General features: G+C 35.7%; 1 protein-coding gene and 1 long non-coding RNA gene across 8 annotated transcripts; one reads left to right on the forward strand and one right to left on the reverse strand.

The window, feature by feature from the left end:
- Window positions 1-275: 275 nt before the first annotated feature.
- Window positions 276-2,533, forward strand: LOC110613467. 6 transcript variants are annotated; one of them, XR_006352660.1, is made up of 5 exons: window positions 280-960; window positions 1,044-1,119; window positions 1,228-1,471; window positions 1,951-2,304; window positions 2,392-2,533. It is a non-coding gene; the product is annotated as an uncharacterized LOC110613467 (long non-coding RNA). The 6 variants fall into 6 exon arrangements; XR_006352654.1 differs by having other exon boundaries at window positions 276-960; window positions 1,044-1,471; XR_006352658.1 differs by having other exon boundaries at window positions 280-1,152.
- Window positions 2,534-2,579: 46 nt separating this feature from the next.
- LOC110613451 (DUF724 domain-containing protein 6) lies at window positions 2,580-10,204 on the reverse strand. 2 transcript variants are annotated; one of them, XM_021754591.2, is made up of 11 exons: window positions 9,543-10,204; window positions 8,300-8,713; window positions 6,877-7,317; window positions 6,765-6,800; window positions 6,644-6,694; window positions 5,771-5,882; window positions 5,472-5,671; window positions 4,354-4,450; window positions 4,172-4,276; window positions 3,574-3,744; window positions 2,580-3,503 (listed from the first exon to the last, which is right to left on the reverse strand). In XM_021754591.2, exons 1-11 carry the CDS (start codon window positions 10,035-10,037, stop codon window positions 2,821-2,823), a joined length of 2,805 nt encoding a protein of 934 aa, XP_021610283.1. In that variant the 5' UTR covers window positions 10,038-10,204; the 3' UTR covers window positions 2,580-2,820. The 2 variants fall into 2 exon arrangements, with proteins under 2 accessions (XP_021610283.1, XP_021610291.1); XM_021754599.2 differs by lacking the exon at window positions 6,765-6,800 and having other exon boundaries at window positions 9,543-10,203.
- Window positions 10,205-20,723: the final 10,519 nt, after the last annotated feature.

Here is a 20,723-nt window from a genome sequence, read left to right on the forward strand (position 1 = left end):
ATAAATATTAATTAATTTGTTCAATTCTATTATTGCCTATCTGAAAACTGTAATTATTTTTATAAATTATTAAAAATCTATTTTATCATTTCTCTTTCTCTCCATTAATTATTTCGCTTTCTAAAACTAGATTAATAATGGAGAGCATATTATTGAGATTCAATTAATTAAGATAGATAAAAAATAGTTTGATTAAATTAGGGGATAATTTGATATAATTTAAGTAATTTAATTATTATTTTAACAGTTAAATAAAAAGTTAAAACGCAGATAAAAGTGAGCAGAAGAAATATATATAAAATTATTAGTAAATTAAATTTAATAACTTGAAAAAGAAGAAAAAAATTGACATGGAGCAGAAATCTGAAAATAAAAGCAAAGCAAGGCAGCTGCTAGAAAGGAAAGCTAAAACCAAGTAAATTAGAGCCAGCAATAAATTTGTATTTTTTTTTTTTTAAATGAGAATTTGGATCACACATTTATTCAAATACACTGTTAAGTCTGAATGCATATATTTATATATTCTAAACAAGCTAAACTTTGGGGGGAAAAAATTGTAATTTAAAGAAAGTGGGACTGGGAGTGGGAAGCTTGCTGAGGGTGAGGGAACCAATAATATTATTGCCATTGAATTTATGAGAAATAGAAATGAGAGAGAAGATGGTATTGAATGTGTTAGATGAGAAAGTTAATGTGCTGTCCTTTTTTAGTTAACTTTAAAAAATAAAAACTTTTTTTTTTTTTTAAGTTTGCTAGAGACTCTTTAGGATCTAATCTTTTTTCTTGGTTGGAGAAATAATTTTAAATTTTGGTATACAGAATGTAATAAGATAATAATTTGAATTTCTCTCTAGATTGAAGTTCTCTCTCGAATCAATGGAGTTTCTCAAGGGGTTCCTAGAGTAGTCTCCTCTGCTCTCCTGACAGAAGAGGGTGGCTGCTGAGCTTAGTAATTTATTTGTAGAGTTTCTGTTTTCTCGTCTCCAGATCTATGGGTTTCTATGGATTTTTTTGGATAATCTGATGCTTGTTAAATTTTGTAGGTTTATCTTACTGTAAGAAAAGTGGCTTCGGGAGGATCTCTACAGGAAAATGTCTTCGAGGGCATGTTGTCGGTTGGTAGGCGCAATCTTGGCTATAAGAAATTGAGAAGTTAGATTCTCTATTTTCCTCTCTCCTGAAGCTGTATAAGAGTTTTACTAAATTCTCCTGTGGTGTTGTTTTCAGCTTTGCATGTCTCTTGGGACGATGTCTTTCTAGCTCCCATAAGGGAGAAGTGCTTGTTTGGTTCTTCTTCTCCGTTAGCAAGGCGGAGTACCTAAGTTGATTTATTTGTGAGTTGGGCTTCACATCTGGGCCTTTAAGGCTCCCTTATATTGAGGCCTTCAAAAAAAAAAACACATTTGCAAGTATTTAAGTAAAGCACTGGAATCAATGATTACTCCGTCCCGTTTCGGAATAGAGAAAAAGGGTAGGTTACAATGTAGCTTCTTCGTTTATTTGGTTATTTCCGCTCCTGTTCCTTAATTTATTTCCTTCTGGCTGGTGGTGGTTGTATTCGTCCTAATGATGGCTGAGCGACCTAGTGATCACTCATTAAATAAATTGCATACAATATAACTTGTGGTTATAGTCGTGGGGCTTAATGCTATAAGAAGTTAGGTGGCCTTATTTATGATACTTGACACCAACTTCATTGATTTAGAAAGCTATGTTGAATTTACTAGGCCAGACCCACTACATTATCATCTCCGGGACATTTTATCGAACAGTTGTTGTAAGTGTAGGTTCGCATCTAGCAAAAGTACTCTTCCTTCAGCGAAGAAGTGTTTTTGGACGTACCATTTTGCTGACATTGGCATTAGCTAAGTTACTAATTATTTATTTGGAGAGATTTAGCAAGATAATTTCGGGTGTCTGAGTCTAACATGAGTATCCTTCACTTTGCAGCTCATGAATGGCAAAATCCCGATGTCCAAGTCTGACGAGGAAACAACTCTACGGTGGCGTTTTAGTAAAGGCCACGCAAGTTCACAAGTGTAACTGTGTAAACAGAGATGAAGTTATTGTATTTGTAAAGCCGACGCCATTTACCAGTCCTGTCCAAGTTATTTGAACCTCTTCTTTTTCTAGTAAAAAATTTAATCTACGAGGGTAATTGCATCTCAATAGTATTGGTATCTCGCATTTGAACCCAGTTGACTTGATTTGATACTTTAGATATGTTAGTCTGAATGTGTTTTTTAGGCAGGCAGGCTTGCTTCGATGGATCACCCTCTGCTTTAGCCCGAGGATTTTCGAATGGTGAGTTGGGCCCTAGTAAATTGGATTAGTGAAGCCTTTTTCCTCTTCTATTTTGGGTTTAATGAACTTTTATCTCTGGAATTGTAGGTCCCTCTCGTTATCATATGGGAAGTTTTTCCGACTAGTCATTGAAAGTTAGCTTTGAAACCTCGAGGGAGAAAGGGTAAGCACATAAAGCTATAAATCACACGTGCCATAGGCAGGCATGATCAAGTTAAACTACCTATTTCCTACCACCAACAATGATCTAATCAAGTGCATTCTTATCATTCCAGTGATCAAATTTCATTCCCATTCCTTTTAAGACTCCAAACCAGCTCGTCACCAACCATACAACATCATCTTTAGGTCTTAGGATCAGATGTCTAATTACATAAACACAGAAGATGCTAGTCTAAATATACATGCATTTTCATGACTTCTAAATCTGAAGCACAAATGTCAGCAACTTTGAACGGTCAGCTGCACCTACATATTCACATCTACATGCAAGACAGAGTGAGGTTTCCCAGAACATCAGGTCAATTTCCAAGGGGCACTAGCAATTCTTTGAAAACTATACCGGGCATCTGTGATAAGTTCGCTCACAGAATTCATGTGAGACTGCAACCCGGACAACTCGAGATCCTCAGTCTCCATCTTTGACTTGCATGCAACAAGTTCTTCTTGCAACTCAAGTATCTTCTTTTCAACATCACTTATCTTTGCGTCCAGTTTTCTTTTCTCATCAGTATGCTCTCTTATCTGCCTCCCAACATCTCTTAATTCATGCAGAAGCTCTTCTTTCCCATTTTTAACTGAGAGCAATTCATTTACACGGTTCTGTGGTACGGTTACATCAAATCCATGCTTCTCCAAATCACAAAGACTTTCCAATGTACTCTCCAATATGCTTCTAGAATCATCAAATTGCAGTGATGTTATCTTCTCAAACAAGCTCGCAAAAGTTACCATAATACCAATGGCTGATCCTTCACGATACTCCTCTTTACAATCAGCCAAAGGTTGAAAATGAGGCTTTTGTGGCATGATTTGAAATACTTCCATAGATTCAATTGTTTTCCAAACCAGTGACCTCTTAACAAAAGGCAAACACTGGTTTCCATCAGGTGTGCTGTCATCTTGTGCATCAATTGCTAGATCAACATGTCTTCCTCTCGTCTCATTCCATCCGTTAGAAGGCCTTCCAGAAGATGAGCCTGAGCACACAACAACCAGTCAAACAAATGGCTATGACACAGTATATTCAAAGGGACTAAAACAACTTACGCAATTCTTCAGCAGTTGCAGAAGAATGCACTCCCCCAATCCACGTTGATAGAGGTTGATCATCGTCAATGGCATTATTTGATACAGTGGCAATGGCCATTTGAACTTCTTTAGCCGTGCAACCTGTCTCAGAAACTTCAGCTGTTTTCTCTCTAAAAGCAGCTCGAGAAACTACAAAGATACAAAAGAGCTTTAGTTCCTGATAAAATAGTTCACACATGCAAACATGCATGTACCGAGACTTTCTTGCTTCAATTTGTCTCTCAATGTAAAGTCTGGGAAAGAAACTTGGGGAGAGAACATGTTGGAGGAACATCAGCATATTGCTCATCTTCTCATGGTAGCATCCCTTTTTGAGAATTTCTTTCAGATGTACAAGCAATAATACATAATGCACTTTCAACATAATATTCTTTGATTTATATATTTTTCTTGAACAAAAGAAAGAACAGATTTAAATGTGATTGTGCTGCCAGGAATGCAAAATATAATCTAGCTTCTTAGCTTATTACAGTAACTGCAGGAATGCAAAATATAATCTTTTAGGAAGGCATTTTCCTTATAAAACATAATTTATTAGGTTTTAAACTCCTCGTACCTGTAGACTCCATCCCTGTCTGCATTGGCATTTCAAAATCATTGGTTGTATGATCTTTTACAACTACTTCATTAGAAATATCTTGAACGCCATGTTCCTCCTTACCTACAACATAAATATGTGTTTATCTTAAAAACAAATACAAATACCAGCTAATGGTTGGGGTTTGAGATTTTCTCTACCAGCCTCAGAAGCCTTTGGGCTAACAACTACTAGTTTGCGCGGTCTTCCTCTCTTTCTTCGTTGACTGCTTCCCCCATATAAAAGCTGTTCGAGTACCTAAAGGAGAAACAACAAATATTGAAAGCTGACACTATCTAGTCAAGGAACAAACAAAATAATATGATACTGACCAAGCTTACAGTATCAGCCAGTGACATATGACAAGGATGGTTGAGGAAAACCAGGGGAAGGCATTCCTCATCAAATTGAGAATGAAACAAATAAAAAACATGAAACTGGGTATTTGACCTTTGCAAAAATATTGCCAGCATTTTTTGGAATCTAAACAACATAACTGGTTCATTTTTACACCAAGTGGCTAGGACTGAGCATACAACGGTTATAACCAAAGAACCGAACCAAACTAATTTAATTCATTTTTTCAGTTCTATTCAATTTTGGTTTGGTTTTTTAGCATACAACAGTTATAACCAAAGAAATTCTGTTATTCTGTTCGGTTGCAATTTTTAGTGAAAAAACCAAACCGATTTTTACAAAATGTTGCATTTTGATGTTTGTAAATATATACATATAAAGGAACTCTAATATCCTAAACACAATAAGGCAGCCAACCAATTTTCTATCTGTGCCTCATCACGCAGCCTCCTCTCCTCCTTTCGCAATCTTAGCCAATAGTTGCAAATCTAGCATTCCATCTCCAGCGCCCATCGATCCTACATTCTCAATCATGGAGTCTTGGTTACAATCTCCCTCCATTCTCAGTCTCAGCAAGCAGCCGCAGGGCCACATCACACCTTAAATCCTCATCAGTAACTCAATCTTGCCACAAGTCTGCATTGCACCTCAAATCCTCATGGGCAACAACTCGCTCTGTCACTCGTTATAGACATGTCAGGACTTGTGATAGATTTGCCTTGGATGTGGATATAATATTTGATTTTGATATCCAAAAGCTAAGCAATCTAGCAATTTCACTCTAATTAGTTATAGCTATTTTACAATCTTTCAAAAGTATATTTTTTCAACTTTGACTGCTTATCGTGGCAGTTGCTTCATTCTTTTCCTTAAAACAAACCTTGACTATCTAAAGTAGGAATGTGCAAAGGAATTTGCTTACCATGACCTTGCCTCCTACTGAATCATTTAAATTCTTCTTCTGATCTCTCATATGCTTGAGTGTTTCCTCACCAGAAAGCTTAGAAGGATAATTGAGTCGCGAACTACTCCTTTCCCTAGCTTCTAATGCTATGACAACAGGGATTCCAACTTCTTTCAATTTATACTCACTTTCATTGATGTTTCGAGTAGCAGTATCCACTGCATTATGAAAATTATTTCATATGAATTTCCTTTAAATAAAAGAAATAAGCATGGAAAACAACATATTAGTGATTGCAGAGCAACATAGCACAATACCTGCTGCTGAAACCTGTGGACTTCCAAATGGCGATTTAGTATGTCTACCTTTCCTTGTCACAATGTTCACTTTCTGGCAGTCTACTTCAGCAACTTTCTGCCGCTTACTCTTCTGCATGAGTAATGAAAATATGACTAGAAAATCAAATATTGGAAAACCTCCTATAGGAATAATAGGTTATATTACAAATAAAACTTCATACTTTAACTAAATGCTCATATTCCCCAAAGAAAGCTGATAGGGAAAAAAATGCTATTTAACTGAAGACTATTAAATAAACTAAATATGAGAAATATATTCAGAAAATTATTTTTAAAAAAACTCAGTTGAGCATAATGACAAATAGGACAAAAATGAGATTGGAGACCCAGAAAAGAAGAACGAGCCAACTCAAATTCATGATTCTTTAGGGTTTCATTGAATTGAAAAAAAAATTTTAAAAAAATAGAAAATAGAAAATAATCTACAGTTGACACTTCTATTATCTGTGAAATAACTTCAATACAATAGCAAATAGGAGTAACCTGAGATGAGGCACGAAATAAGCTAAAATATATGCAGACAAGCATAATAACAAATCACAATCAAATTCAAAATTGATAGGATAATATTGATTTAAAATTTTGACAAAACTTGAAATCAATAAAAAGAATTCATGAATTAAAATCTCATATTGAACTGCATGACTAAAAAATTTAAAAAATAAAGTACAAGGTAACCAAAATATTACACATTAAGATTTGATTCGCACTACGCAAGCTCAACTTAAGCATGAATTAAAGAATATTTAAAAAGAAATAATATATTTGGAGAAGGAAATACACACACAGGTGGTTATGAGCTTTTCAGATAGCAAAAGCAGTGAAGCATACCTTTGGTAGCTCTTTAATACGAATAAGGACTCCATTAGCTTTGGGATCAACCTGCAACCTCAAAGTTTATTCCAGCAGGCACAACCAACACAACGTGAATCAAATCTATTGCTCTACTTACATGTTTCTTTGGATCAGAGTTGGCTGTACAAGCCAACTGAAAACGTTGAAAGCTTGCATTAGAAGTATGGGATTTAGAAATAAATGGACTCAAGTGAAGAAATACAACTCACAGCGGTCTTTCCTGTAACAGGGCTGTCAGTTTTTGCCACAGCCTGATCACCAATCATGGTTTTTTTGTATCTGGTTATTTTGCTTCGAGTTCTTGGAGTGACTAAACCACGAAGAGTTTCTCCAGTTGATATTTCAATTGGCATCTTCATTAATGGCAATGTTGTAACTGATAATGGGACATCTACATCTATTGTTGACTTTTTGGACGGACATGAATGCACACCAGTACCATTAGGAGCTGCGAGCTTTACCTTCTTGCTTGGAGGCAACACATGAGAAGGTGATTTTTCATTACAATGAACTGTATGCTCCATACTCCCTATGCTTGCAGAACAAGGTGCTTTCTCTTCATTCTTGCGCTCAATAGACATGTCAGGACTGTCAACGCAGGTTTCAGCATTACCCAACAGTTCGGTACTATCAGAAGCAATCATGACGTCCTGAAACAAAACTTGTTAGTTAACTTACAGACAAAGGAAATTCAACATCTTTTGCTTCCAATTGTAAATGCTGGGGAGCTTCTAAAGTAAACAGGTAGAAATATCCCTAAATACCAAGGCAAAAGAAAAGATGGCATGACTAACCATGTACACCTCTTCGGTCTTAGCCATTGCCCACATGAAAAGCCCAACACAACATTTTGTCACATTCCAAATGTTTTAATAGCATTATACAATTTCACGTTAAAACTACAAAAAAGAAACTGCAAAATAGAAGTTTGTTGCAAGAGATATACTAAGTAATGTATCTATGTGAAATGAGCATTAAATACAGATATGACTACACCGTACTAGATAAAGTTTTTTTCCATAAGGTAATGAATGAAGCAACAAGAAAGAAAGCATGATCAAGGGAAGTAACAGTTTTGCTCTTAAGGCTCAGTCAAACAGCAATTTGATCAACTTGTAACCTTATCCTTTATTCCAATTTGCCTTGGACATTTAAAGTGTCTTGCAATGTCCTAATTACTGATAAAAAGCTGAAACCACAAGAAATCAAAATTACGCTTCCAAAAACTGTTACTGCGAGATCTAAACAAAATGAGCAGTTGCTACATGGGATTATCATCATCAGCTGTAGAACTGCAGATGCATATCCAATACCATTATTTTATTATACATGATTCTTGTCACTAATAAAAAACACAAACAGAATAACAACAATGACCAAATTGAAAATGCAAGTACTAATATAAAAGATATTGAGCAGGTCCAGTGCCATTAATCCTAAGCAGATTTCTGATGGGACATTATTCAATTTATGGCCATTTGCCAATACTTTATCATGACCACCACAAAATGTGAACAAGGATCAACTTCTTTTTCTTAGTTTTTTGCTATATTATACAAAAACCTTGAAAAGCTCATTCATAATGGAAAGCTAAACCCACAATACAGGAAACCTCAAACACCAAAAGTATACCTTCATTTTACAAATCCATTGGCCATCCTTCCACTCCGCATAAGGCCTTATTTCTGAGTGATTGAGTTCCTTGTCCTCATTTCCCTGCTTAAAAAAGACAGTGTACCTCCTCCCAGAAAGAAGTTTAGTAATCAAACCAGCCCGCCATCCATAGTCATATACTGCGTCCACCTTTTCCAGTAACTCAAAGTTCCTGTCTGCATAACGAGGAGGAATGGGGCGAATGTGGAAGGAATCCACAACAACTTTTACACCAGCTTCATCACTATTATTTTGGCTTTGATACTTCACCAAGACAGTGTTATCCCCATTTTCCTTAATAACAACTGCAGGGAACCAAACATCACGTACATTTTCTTTGTCAATATTCACTTCTACTGCTGTGCCGGAGCTGAAAGCAGACCCTGCCTTTTGCTTTAAAAATCAAATTGTAAAACTAAATTATTCATAAGGCACAAGCCAGCTATTATATTTCTTTAACTGTCTATGATATAGAAAGAATACTGTAAAATTACAGCCAGTGATGGCATGACAAACATCAAAGAAGATGAATATAGTTGAATGAATATTAAAAAAGTGCACATGATTCTGTAAACAACTATACTTCAATTGGAAGTCACTATTGTGAAATCTAAATAACTTCATTCAGGATAGGCCAGGCTGTGGTATAAAGAAAGCATTAAGTGGGTACTACATGTGATTCAGCCATTCAGGGAATAATATCATTCAGTATAAATAAAGCATTAAGTGGGTACTACATGTGACAAAGGGAAATAATATCATTCAGTTCACTATAAGGCAATTCAAGATACGAATAGCTGAAATAATTAACTGCAACTAGCTAGACAAGCTGAAATCGAGTAGAGGGACAAAGAATTTGGCAAATATACAAGGACTTGCGCAGTCGTCTTAGAGCTAAGTCCAGACAGTAATGTAAGAGGCAGCGCTAGAAGCCAACTATGATGGGTAAATTAGGATAGAGAGAAAACTTGAAACAAAGCAATAAAAGCACTTTAGATTATAAACACCATATCAGGTTTGTGGATGCGAATCAAAATTACTTAAAAGAGAAAACTTTGATTAACAAATCATCGCGTCACTTTTGCATTAAACAAAAAAAAACAATAGTACAACGCTGTTTACACATGCAACACTGAAAACAATACCACGATACGCATCTCATTTACAAATAAAACAAGCCCGCGAGGGGCCAGAAAGCCCCATATTAGCTACACCGGCGTACCTGCTTCTCGGCTGGAACCCAGTTACCATCAACCCATTTCCAGTGAGCCCTCAAATCTTTACCATCAAAATCAATCACATCCGGTGGATTATCAAAACAAACCCTATACCTAGAAGGCTCTAAAACCTTCCTCACAATGCCAGTCCACCAACCATCCCTATACCTGGCATCAACAACATCGTTCTCCTGAAAAACCAGGGGACCGGAATCTGAATCCACTGGAGGCAGAGGTCTTATGTACCGAGGATCCACAAACTCGGTCAGAGGAGTTGAGCCATCCTCGACAACCAAAGTCTTGTACTCAACCATGACCTTTTTCCTCTTCTTGGAAGCGGATTTGGGTGGCGACTCCAAAACTGTGGCCACGTACCATGCGTCTCCAAACCCATCTTCGTCGCTTCTCACTTCCACCTCTTGACCTTTGATGACGGTGAAGCTAGATTGGACGTTGTTGTGGGGATTTTGGGGCTGGGAATCAGAGTCCAATCCCATCATAAATCCTAGAATTTTCAGAGAGTGAAGCAGAAAACCCTAAAAGGGTTTTTGTTCTTTTCTTTTTTTAGTTTGGGATGGAAAATCAACAATCGAATAATTTTTTTATGCGTAGTGTAGATATTTCTTTCAGTGGGTTTTGGCGGGCTATTTCTCCCCCAATTTTTCACAGTGATCTTTGATTTGCATCAGCGGATTAACTTTAGAATTTGTTTCTAATTAATTGCTGATTAATCCTCATATTAAACTAACTATGCTTCGACAAGAAAAAAAAAATAAAAATAAAAATAACTGTGCACAAATTTAATTCTCTTCTCATGGACCCATGTTTGTTAAGAGTCGTGCGCATCCTCAGGGATTCGAACAACCAGATAATGGCATTATTAAAAATAAGAAAATTATGAAAAATAACTAGTCAATTTAAAATATATAAATAATTAAATGAATACCCAAGCACTCACAAAACAAAGTACAATGATAATTTTTTTACAACGTTGATATTGATCATATTATGAATTACTCTAATTTTTTTAAAAAAAAAATTACTTATTTATGATAGAATTGAATAAAAAATATACGATGCTATTAAAACAAGTGTATGGATCAGGATTTTTCCAACTATATATAAACTACTGTTTTATTTTTATAGTTTAATCTACATTGTAAATTGAAATTAAGTTTAAATATTAGATATTGAAAAAGAATTCTGCTAATTCAAAAAGAAAAAAAACAAAATTTATTGGTTTCTTTCAGTTTACTTGTATTTTGAATTTTCGAATTCCATAAAAATAATAAGGGAATGGAAAATATGGAAATTTAATGAGGAGAGAATAAATAAAAATTTTATGTATGGTTTTATATATATATATATATATACATATATTTATTTATTCATCTTTGTGCTTGTTTTTCTTCTTCTTCTTTCTTTAGACTATCGCCTTCTAACGTGGTTGTCATGTGTGATGGAGCTAAGACAGTGGAGAAAGTGGATTTGGTTAATTGAAGAGAATAGCCTACAAAATTCTGAAAAAGAAATTCCACTTTTGTATATACCAGGCCGAGCAGAAGTTTGAGTATCGAGAAGCAAGTTCTCAATAAGTAAGATTTTCAATACCAATTTAATGATCCTGCCTTTGTCCTACATGTTAAAATCAACCGAAATATAAAAAACTAGTTATTAAATGAAGAAATTAAACGTAGGATAGATAAAAACATCGGCACAAATTTGGTTTCTTTATATTCAATATATAATATCGATTGATAATTTGAAAACATATAATATATAGTATTTGATTGAATATATACTATTGTTTGATAAAACTGGCAACTAATTAACAACATAAGTTTGATCTATATTTCCGGCAAGGAAAAAGTAAAAATGATTTCCTTCCATCTCTCTCCTTAGGGAAATTTTACTTAGCTTGGTCTATATTTCCAGGAGTGAGAATCTGATTATCAATATACCATGCACAGAGAAGCTAGAGTTGAGGCATTTTCTGTCACTATAGAGGCTGAGAGTGTAGTGACCGCAGAGGCAAGCCGAGTATTCAATGAAGGCGATACAGTATCAGCAACACTATAAGATGTCTCAGCCATTCCCGGACCAGCATTATATGGTACAGGCAGTCTAGAATCTTCAACACCCTGAAAAGGCAGAAACCAGAATAATATTATTACACTAATTTGCCAAAAAGAAAAAGCATATGCATTACACAATAAGCAAATGATAATTCTCAGATGACAGATGCGTAGTCAAATTCAAGTAAAATCTCTCATTCCATGAACATGTAGACCACATTTCCCTATGAATTTTTTCCCTTAATATAACCAAGTACTAAACTAAAGGGAAAGAAAAGAACTTTCTGTATTCACAAGTGTCTAATTAGAAATTTCATTCGACAGTATGCTTCAATCTCCTTCTTTCATTTGTAGGTTTTGAACTTTATTTCTTTCACTCCCTCTGTTATTTGATCAGTGATAGGATTATCCAATCTCCTTCCCCTCCCAACTGGTGCCTCTAGTATTGTCAACATTCCCAATTACTTGAAAACAAGAAAAGAATAATATTTCCCGTTCATCACTTACCGTTGCAGCCAAGGGTGACTCAGTTATTCTTTTTTGCTTCAGCAAGAACCTGAGAAAGAGAAGGGCATATGGATTGGCAAACACAATATTTCATATTATGTAACCAAGGCGTCTGAAATAGGTGCTTCTCAAAAATACATCACCCAGTTATTATCAGTAACAAAGTAAAATGCATACCTCAGCATCTTTTACCTCTTGCAGCTTTGTTCCTGAAAGAACAATGAACAGTCTATCTCTTGTGAAACATTATGCAATTCTATATGAAGAATTAAAGATCAAAACCTACAAATCAGAAATACTTTGATGTGGGATACCTGAAATTTAATTTACCAATTGCAGTCAAGTAGCAGGCAATAATAATTAGAAGTAAAAATTTCAAAACCCAAACAACTGTAGCATATCCTAGTAACATTCATGTTGAAAACCCAACATATAGACCTAGCACACCTTCGCAAGAGGATGTCCTGAAACATCGCCAAAAGATGGAGCTCTAGCGATCAATATATTTCAAGAAACTCCATAAAGAAAATGTATAATTGTCAGTAATATAAAAATAAGACAATTCCTCAATGATTTGCCCGATGTAGATCAAACAACACGAGAGATAACAAACTTATGAGCAGCAAACTAAAGTATTAAATTTTACTGGAAAAACAAAAGTATAAATTTTTCTTACTGCATGATGTACACAAAGATGAAGGCAAAATTGCGCCCTACTAACTTGACAAAGTGATACGGGGCAACTAGCCTTGGATTTTACGGCAGAGTTGGACCGGGGTTAACTTTTATATTTTAATTATTATTTTGGATATTTTGGGTATTTTTATTATTTTGCATATTAGAGTTTTATTTCTATTGTAAATAGCCTCCCTTGGCTATTAGGATTTTAGACTCCTATTAGGATTATGATTATTTTGCATATTAGAGTTTTATTTCTATTTAGCCTCCCTTGGCTATTAGGATTTTAGACTCCTATTAGGATTATGATTATTTTATTTCTATTATAAATAGCCTCCCTTGGCTATTAGAAAGGCACTTTTCACTTTTCAATCTTTAAAGAATTGCAATAAGACTTTTAGTCTTCTAGTTCATCTTTTCTCTTATTTTCGTCTTAGCCAAACGATATTGGTTAAAACTCCTGACGGAGTCTAAATAGTCCTTCTTTTCTCTTATTTCGTCTTAACCAAACGATATTGGTTACAACTCCTGACGGAGTCTAAATAGTCCTACATCAGATTGGTATCAGAGCGAAGTTCGACCATGGCAGATAACCAAGAGGCGCGACTTGCTGCGATTGAGGCATCCTTGGCAGAATTGAGGGAGATGATCGGACAACTGACCCTGCAGCAGGGAATCCACCAACCCGCCGCCGCCGCACATCCCCATGTGGCCGCCAATCCTGTGGCCGCCATTCCTGTGGCCGCCAATCCTGTGGTCGTCAATCCTATGCCTGCAAATCCCCAACAGAACTATCAGGAAGGTTACAGGATCAAGGTAGACCTTCAAAACTTTTCTGGTTCATTAGATGTTGAATCTGTTCTTGATTGGCTGGCAGAGGTTGAACGCTTCTTTGAAATTATGAACGTGGAAGAGGAACGCAAGGTTCCAATTGTGGCTTATAAGTTGAAAGGGGGTGCAGCAGCCTGGTGGAATTCGATTCAAAACGAACGCTATCGGAAGAGGCTGGAGCCCATACGAAACTGGGTGCTGATGAAGCAGATGTTTGAACAACGGTTCTTGCCTAGCGATCACGCTCAGGTTTTATATAACCGGTATCATGACTGTGTACAAGGGAACCGAAGGGTGGATGAGTATACCGAGGAGTTTCTAAGGCTGCAGGCGAGATGTGAAAACTGTGAGAACGAGGCCCAACAGGTTGCTCATTATCTGAGGGGGCCGAATCACGAAATTCGTTGTATGATGGGAGTAGCTGCGATTTTCACCCTGGCAGACGCTATTGAGATGGCAAAAAGGGCAGAAGAGCGTGTTGATTGGCAGCCACGACAGCAGCAGTACAACCGGAATTTCAATTACAGAAACTCTAGTTCAACATGGACGCAGCAATATAGAGGCAACTACAGCGGGCAGCCTTCTAAGGTTGTAAATTCTGGCAACCCTCCGAATACCATGGAAGAAAGGAGAGACAGTAAGGGCAAGGCAGTCACCACTACAACAGACAAAGGAGGCAGGACCAATCCTTACCAGAAGCCAACGGGAGACATCTGTTACCGGTGCAGGCAATCTGGTCATCGATCAAAAAATTGTCCAGAACGTAGAGGAGTTAATGCTGACCGCCGGCAGGTTAATATAGTTGAGCAGGTGGCTGAAACTGACGAGGAAGTGGATGACGATGACCGATCTATTGCTGGTTCTGAAGATGGAGAGGTCACCTATGTGGTGAAGAAGATCTTATGCTCAACAAAACAGGAGGACGAGACACAAAGGAGGAAGATTTTCCAGGCAAAGTGTCGAGTAGGAGAGGCAATTTGCAGGCTAATTATAGATAGCTGCAGTTGTGAAAATCTGATAGCTAAGCAATTGGTAGAAAAATTACAGTTGCCTACACAGCCTCACCCCTCACCCTACAAAGTCGGATGGATCAAGGAAGGACCGACAATTGAGGTCAACAGAATCTGCAGCGTGCCTATCTCGATCGGTAAATCTTATACTGAACTTGTTAATTGTGATGTTGTGGATATGGATTGCTGTGGAATTTTGCTAGGTCGCCCTTGGCAATTCGACGTTGATGCTTTGCATAAAGGGAAGGAGAATTCATACATGTTCATGTGGAATCAAAAGAAGATTACTATCTTGCCTTCTGGTTCTGCGAAACATTCTAAGGTGGAAGGGAAGCATATTGTTGCTGTTTCTACGGGAGTGCAGAAGCTATCAGGCGCAGTTGAGAAATCTGAAGGCACACTAGCCTTATTGATGAGAGCAAAAGGTACAATGGAGGATGCACCATCTTTACCGCCGCCCGTCAAAGAGTTGTTAAAGGAGTTTCCTAAGATAGTGGAGGAGTCATCAAAGCGTCCACCCCTGCGGGATATCCAACATCAGATTGATCTCATTCCTGGATCAAAATTACCGAATCTGCCTCATTACAAGATGAGTCCAAAGGAGAGTGAAAACCTCCAAGGCCAGGTGGAATTTGCTTACAACAGTATTGCAGCAAGCAACTTGGCAAAGCAGCACGTGGATGTTTTCAAACAGGAGCGTGGTGGAGGACAGAAAAAGCTTGACGCCAAGAAGATTGGTCCATTCCGGATCATTCAGAAGATCAATGACAATGCCTATGCTCTTGACCTCCCACATGAAATGAAAATTTCGAAGACGTTTAATGTGGCAGATCTATTTCAGTACTACCCTACTGATGACAACTCGAGGACGAGTTCTTTACAAGTGGAAGGGAATGATATGGGGCAACTAGCCTTGGATTTTACGGCAGAGTTGGACCGGGGTTAACTTTTATATTTTAATTATTATTTTGGATATTTTGGGTATTTTTATTATTTTGCATATTAGAGTTTTATTTCTATTGTAAATAGCCTCCCTTGGCTATTAGGATTTTAGACTCCTATTAGGATTATGATTATTTTATTTCTATTATAAATAGTCTCCCTTGGCTATTAGAAAGGCACTTTTCACTTTTCAATCTTTAAAGAATTGCAATAAGACTTTTAGTCTTCTAGTTCATCTTTTCTCTTATTTTCGTCTTAGCCAAACGATATTGGTTAAAACTCCTGACGAAGTCTAAATAGTCCTTCTTTTCTCTTATTTCGTCTTAACCAAACGATATTGGTTACAACTCCTGACGGAGTCTAAATAGTCCTACATCACAAAGGAATAGTCACAATTTCGTGGAACACCATTTCCAACTCCAACCTAAAAATTATACAAGACACATCAAAACATACACACACACAAAGAAGAACAACCAGATATTAACAATGTCAGCATATGGAATACCTACCCGATGGTAAAGGTGGAGATTATCTTTATGAGCGAATGTGTGTGATCTGAATGCAGATTTCAAATTTGTAAGAAGCATATCCTAATCATATATTCCAACAATTGACAAATTATGTCATAAACTTAAAAATTGCAAGATGACATTATTAGTTCTCAATGTGGCCAAATCATAAGGAACATGGATGTCACACATTTTCGGACAGACCTAGCACTGCATAAGCATGGATCACATAAACGTAAGAATGAACTTGTTTCCACCTAATGATCTTAAATAATTGACAAAAAGCATTTTTCAATAACGCATTCATGATAATTACAACTTTTTTTTCCACTTATAGGAAAGTAGAGAGAAGAGACCACCTTCAATTTAACAGCCAACAGGACTACATTAGCTCAAGCTTAACTACACTACACCTCAATTCTTGCACAACGGTTCCAAAAAGTTAAACGCAAACCAACCGATATCAAGATACTTCGCAAAGAGGAAGGAAAAAATAACACGGAACCACCATAACAGACCTTCTCGTCCGATGGCGGTCGTCTTTTCAAACGAATGGTATCAATCGACGTCAAAGAAGGCGGCAACCCGCCAGTAAGTGCATAAACCTACAATTCTACAGCATTAAAAGAGAAATTCACTTGATATGAGGGGAAAAACAGGTGATCTCTTCGGGAATCCTTCTTGGGCTGTGATTGCTTCTCTTACGTGATTAGCAATGACAACGTCCATAGCCAGACCTTAAGATAATTTAGGTCCTTTGTTTCTATCCATTAAGGGCGTTCAGATTCGCTAACAATTCAAATACCCGACACATGAGACGCTCAATTAGGGTTATTGTGTGTGTAAATTTGGATTCTAATTAATGGGATTGATTGATCGAAACTTGAAAAAGGAGAAGAATTTGGAGCGAAATTAGATCTCGTTTTTTAGCGCGAAATTCCCATGAAGAGAAGTCTGAAGGTTTGGGTCACAGGCGGTGACTCACGCAATGCAAAAGACTTATGGGTTTAGGTAAGCCCAGAAAGTATATCAGCCCACTAACTGGCCCAACACTTGCTTCATAAATTAATGCTGCTTCTTGATTCACACTATTGCCCAACAAAATTTCTCTTGCTCCGCGGAAATTAATTATGTAGTTTTTTGTAATTCACTTTTCTTAATTTTAGTGTAAATTACTAATTTCATTAAAATATTCATTGCCGTCTTCTTCAGTGTCCATTTGCTCTGAGTTACAATCTGGCTGGCAACATTGTTGTTTGAATGATTTCAAAATTTGATGTTGACCTCTCCTCATCAAATCCTCGACTCCATTTGGTTCACAATTACAAGGTTTATTATGTAATACCTTCTGTTTTATTTGCATGGTTGTTTTCTTCAGGAATAAAGAAAATAAAAACAAACACACAAGGTGGCATTAGGATTGCACTTCCAGGCATGGTCAAACTTGGACCAGATTTAAGTGCAAGAATCTTATTTTTCTGATGTCAGGATTCAAGGCCGACTTGAGTTATTATAGGCACCCAATTATAACGCACAACAGCTACCCCCCAAGACATGATACACTTAGTACTTTTGTTAATGTCGCATTCTGCTCTCAGTTTCCAGTTTGTTTCCTGTTTATTATAAACTACTATGACAGGAATTGTTCCCATGCAGTTTGTCCTACGTTCTTACAAACAGAGATACACATGCAGATGTAGTTGCTATTTTTTTTTTTTTAATTCTGGCAATAAACGTATATTGTTCAATATTGTCTAGTTGCTGGTGTTTGAACTTGTTCGTCTGATTCTTTTTTGGTCGGTACTGTCTTGAGGCATAAAATATCAGGGCTTGGCCACTGGTTCAGAAAGGAAACTACCTAAATTATTTTTGGCTCTTTTACTGTGTGCCAGAGAATTAGATCACCATGGCTCAGGCTCACTGAACTAGTTAGCAGTATCAGACTGAGCTACTCCCTGCAGCAGGACGTAAAACTACAATCTTTCTGTTTTTCCCGTAAATTATGCTAAGGTGGTAGTTAATAATTACCTGGTGTAAGTAAATCAGCTAATGAAGCACAAATGATTACTTGAGACACAAGTTGGTCAATAAATACAAAATGGCCAGCTATGTGTAGGCAAACAAAGACTATACCTACTGAGCTTGCACTTGCATTAGTTAAATTTTCATGACTATCATTATCATTCTCAGTTCTCATGAATATCATTATCATTTCAGAAACAGCTACTCAACTCACAACCCATTATTTGGATATATCAGGAAACTATATTCGTCAGCAGCACACAGTTTTCAATTGCTTATTAAAAATAATTTAATTGAATAAAATTCTTTTAATTATTTTTACTTAAAACTCAAACTCGATAGCTAATTCGTAGATAACATGCAAGAGCTTCAACTCAAAGGGATTACAGGAGTAGTCTTATACACTCAACTGAATATAAAAAAAAAAAAAAAAAATTAATTGAGATCTCATAAATTAGATTGGAGATTTTGAGTTGATGGGCATGGCATATGGGTTTTCTTCCATCTCGTTATTCACCCATAAATTATAATAAATCTACCTAATCAATTAATACTTTCATCACAGCCAATGCCATCATAATTGAGCTATTTCCCAATTCCCATCAATTAACTACTACTAATTTTATTTATAGGTCCACCATCAAGGCAGTGGAGCAGTTAATGTATATATAATGAAATGGTATTAGTTAATCTTTTAAAAATTTCTAAAAGAATATGCATTGTATTAAATGTTATTATGTTTCATTGAAAAAATTACAATTTTAAATTATTAATTATTTAAAATTGCTTATATATTTTAACTACATTACAAATTACCAATGTTAAATTAACAAGTTAAGTACTAAACTCGATTAACTTTAATATATGAATTCCGTATTTTATAATTAAATAAATTTCATTTACAAAAATAAATTAATATAAAATTATAAATTCATTTGATCGTTTATTTGATAATTTTAAAGATGGAAAAAATGTTAATCTAAAAGAATAATTAATTACATCAGCCATGCTGCATATAATTATATAAGTTAACATCAAAAGTGGGTATTATTAGGGAAGGCAGGTGGGTGCAATAAATTAATAAATGAATGAGAGAGATAAGGGGTTGGGAGTTCGAAAGGGTGCCATGTGGCAGCAGAGGAAGATTTGGGAACCCACTAACTTACCAAATGATTTGATTGGAAATGCCCAACCTACAATTTTCTATTATTATTTACTTTGCTGCTTTGTCAGCTCTTCATGTTTCTCGCTTTCTCGGCCAGCACCGCCAAATCAGCTTCTGTGTTTTTTAGATTTAGACTAATTAATCCACGCTTTAATTATTACTTTGCTTCTCAATTATTATTATCTATCACTTGGCTCCACTTTGTATAATTCGTTCATCATCACACTAGGATTCCACTATACTTTTTTTTTTAATTTTTTAATTTACTCAACTTTTGGATAATTTATTATTTTTATTTTTAATTTAAATATAAATTATATATCTTTTCTTGGAAATGAATGCTATAATTAATTATACAATTCATATAGGTTGACAAGACTAAACTGTTAGGGCGTTATGCAGGGGACAGGTTTCTGAAATTTGTAGGGCAAAAGCTGCCCATTGCATGACTCAATTAATTAATCACTCACTATCCCTTTAAACCATATGCATGTCTTCAAATTGGGTGACCAATTAGCTTTCAATAATGAAATATATCGTGACGATTAATTAAGTACCACTGTATACATTGCCCATAAGGATTTGGAATTAATGAAATGGTCTTAAACCTTCAAACGCTGCGTTTTTAGTCTTTAGAGTTCATCAATAAGACTGGAAATAAACTCTATAAGGATGTTAATTAAGTAGACACATGGCATTACAGAATTAAGGGTTTTCTTTTTATTTGTTAAAATAATATATGATTTTAGAAATAACTGGTTGACCAACATTGGAACAAGGTGGTTGAACCACCCTCCCACTTCCATTAGCAGGCATAGGTGAGAGGATTCAGCTTTCTCGGCAATGGTGAGAAGATGAGAATATATATATATAAGGGAAAGGGAGAATCAAGAATCTCCCATCAAAAAATTAACTTATATAGTGCACACACGTTCTACTTTTCATGTGGAATCTCTATGGTTTGATGTCTCTATATATTTTTTTTAATTATTATTCTCATTATATAATATATTATTACATATATGTTAGTCAACAAGGTTTTTATCATAGAAAAAAACTATAAATAATTATAGAATTAATTAGGTACTTCCTATTTCATACTGTTTTAGCCAAATATAACTTTTGCAAATCATCAATCTTTGCAAATATTTTTAAATTAAAATTTCATTTTAAAATAAATTAAAAATCATACATAATTTTATAATATATACTTTTTTACAAAATAAATTTAGAAGATCCCAACGGTGGTTGTTGTTCTTTAATTTTTTTTTTTTTTTCAAAGAAATTTCTGAAAAGGTTGAAAGGTTAAACAATTAAAATCAAAAGTGGGAAAAAAATTAAGAGGGAGGAGTCAAAGACGGAAAAGGTCAAAATACGCGTAATTAGAAACGGAGACAGCCGAAATTAGTGGGAATTAAAAAGAGTCCCACGCTCTTTAGAAAAG

Source organism: Manihot esculenta, chromosome 1 (genome assembly GCF_001659605.2).
Source record: "Manihot esculenta cultivar AM560-2 chromosome 1, M.esculenta_v8, whole genome shotgun sequence".
Classification (NCBI taxonomy): domain Eukaryota; kingdom Viridiplantae; phylum Streptophyta; class Magnoliopsida; order Malpighiales; family Euphorbiaceae; genus Manihot; species Manihot esculenta.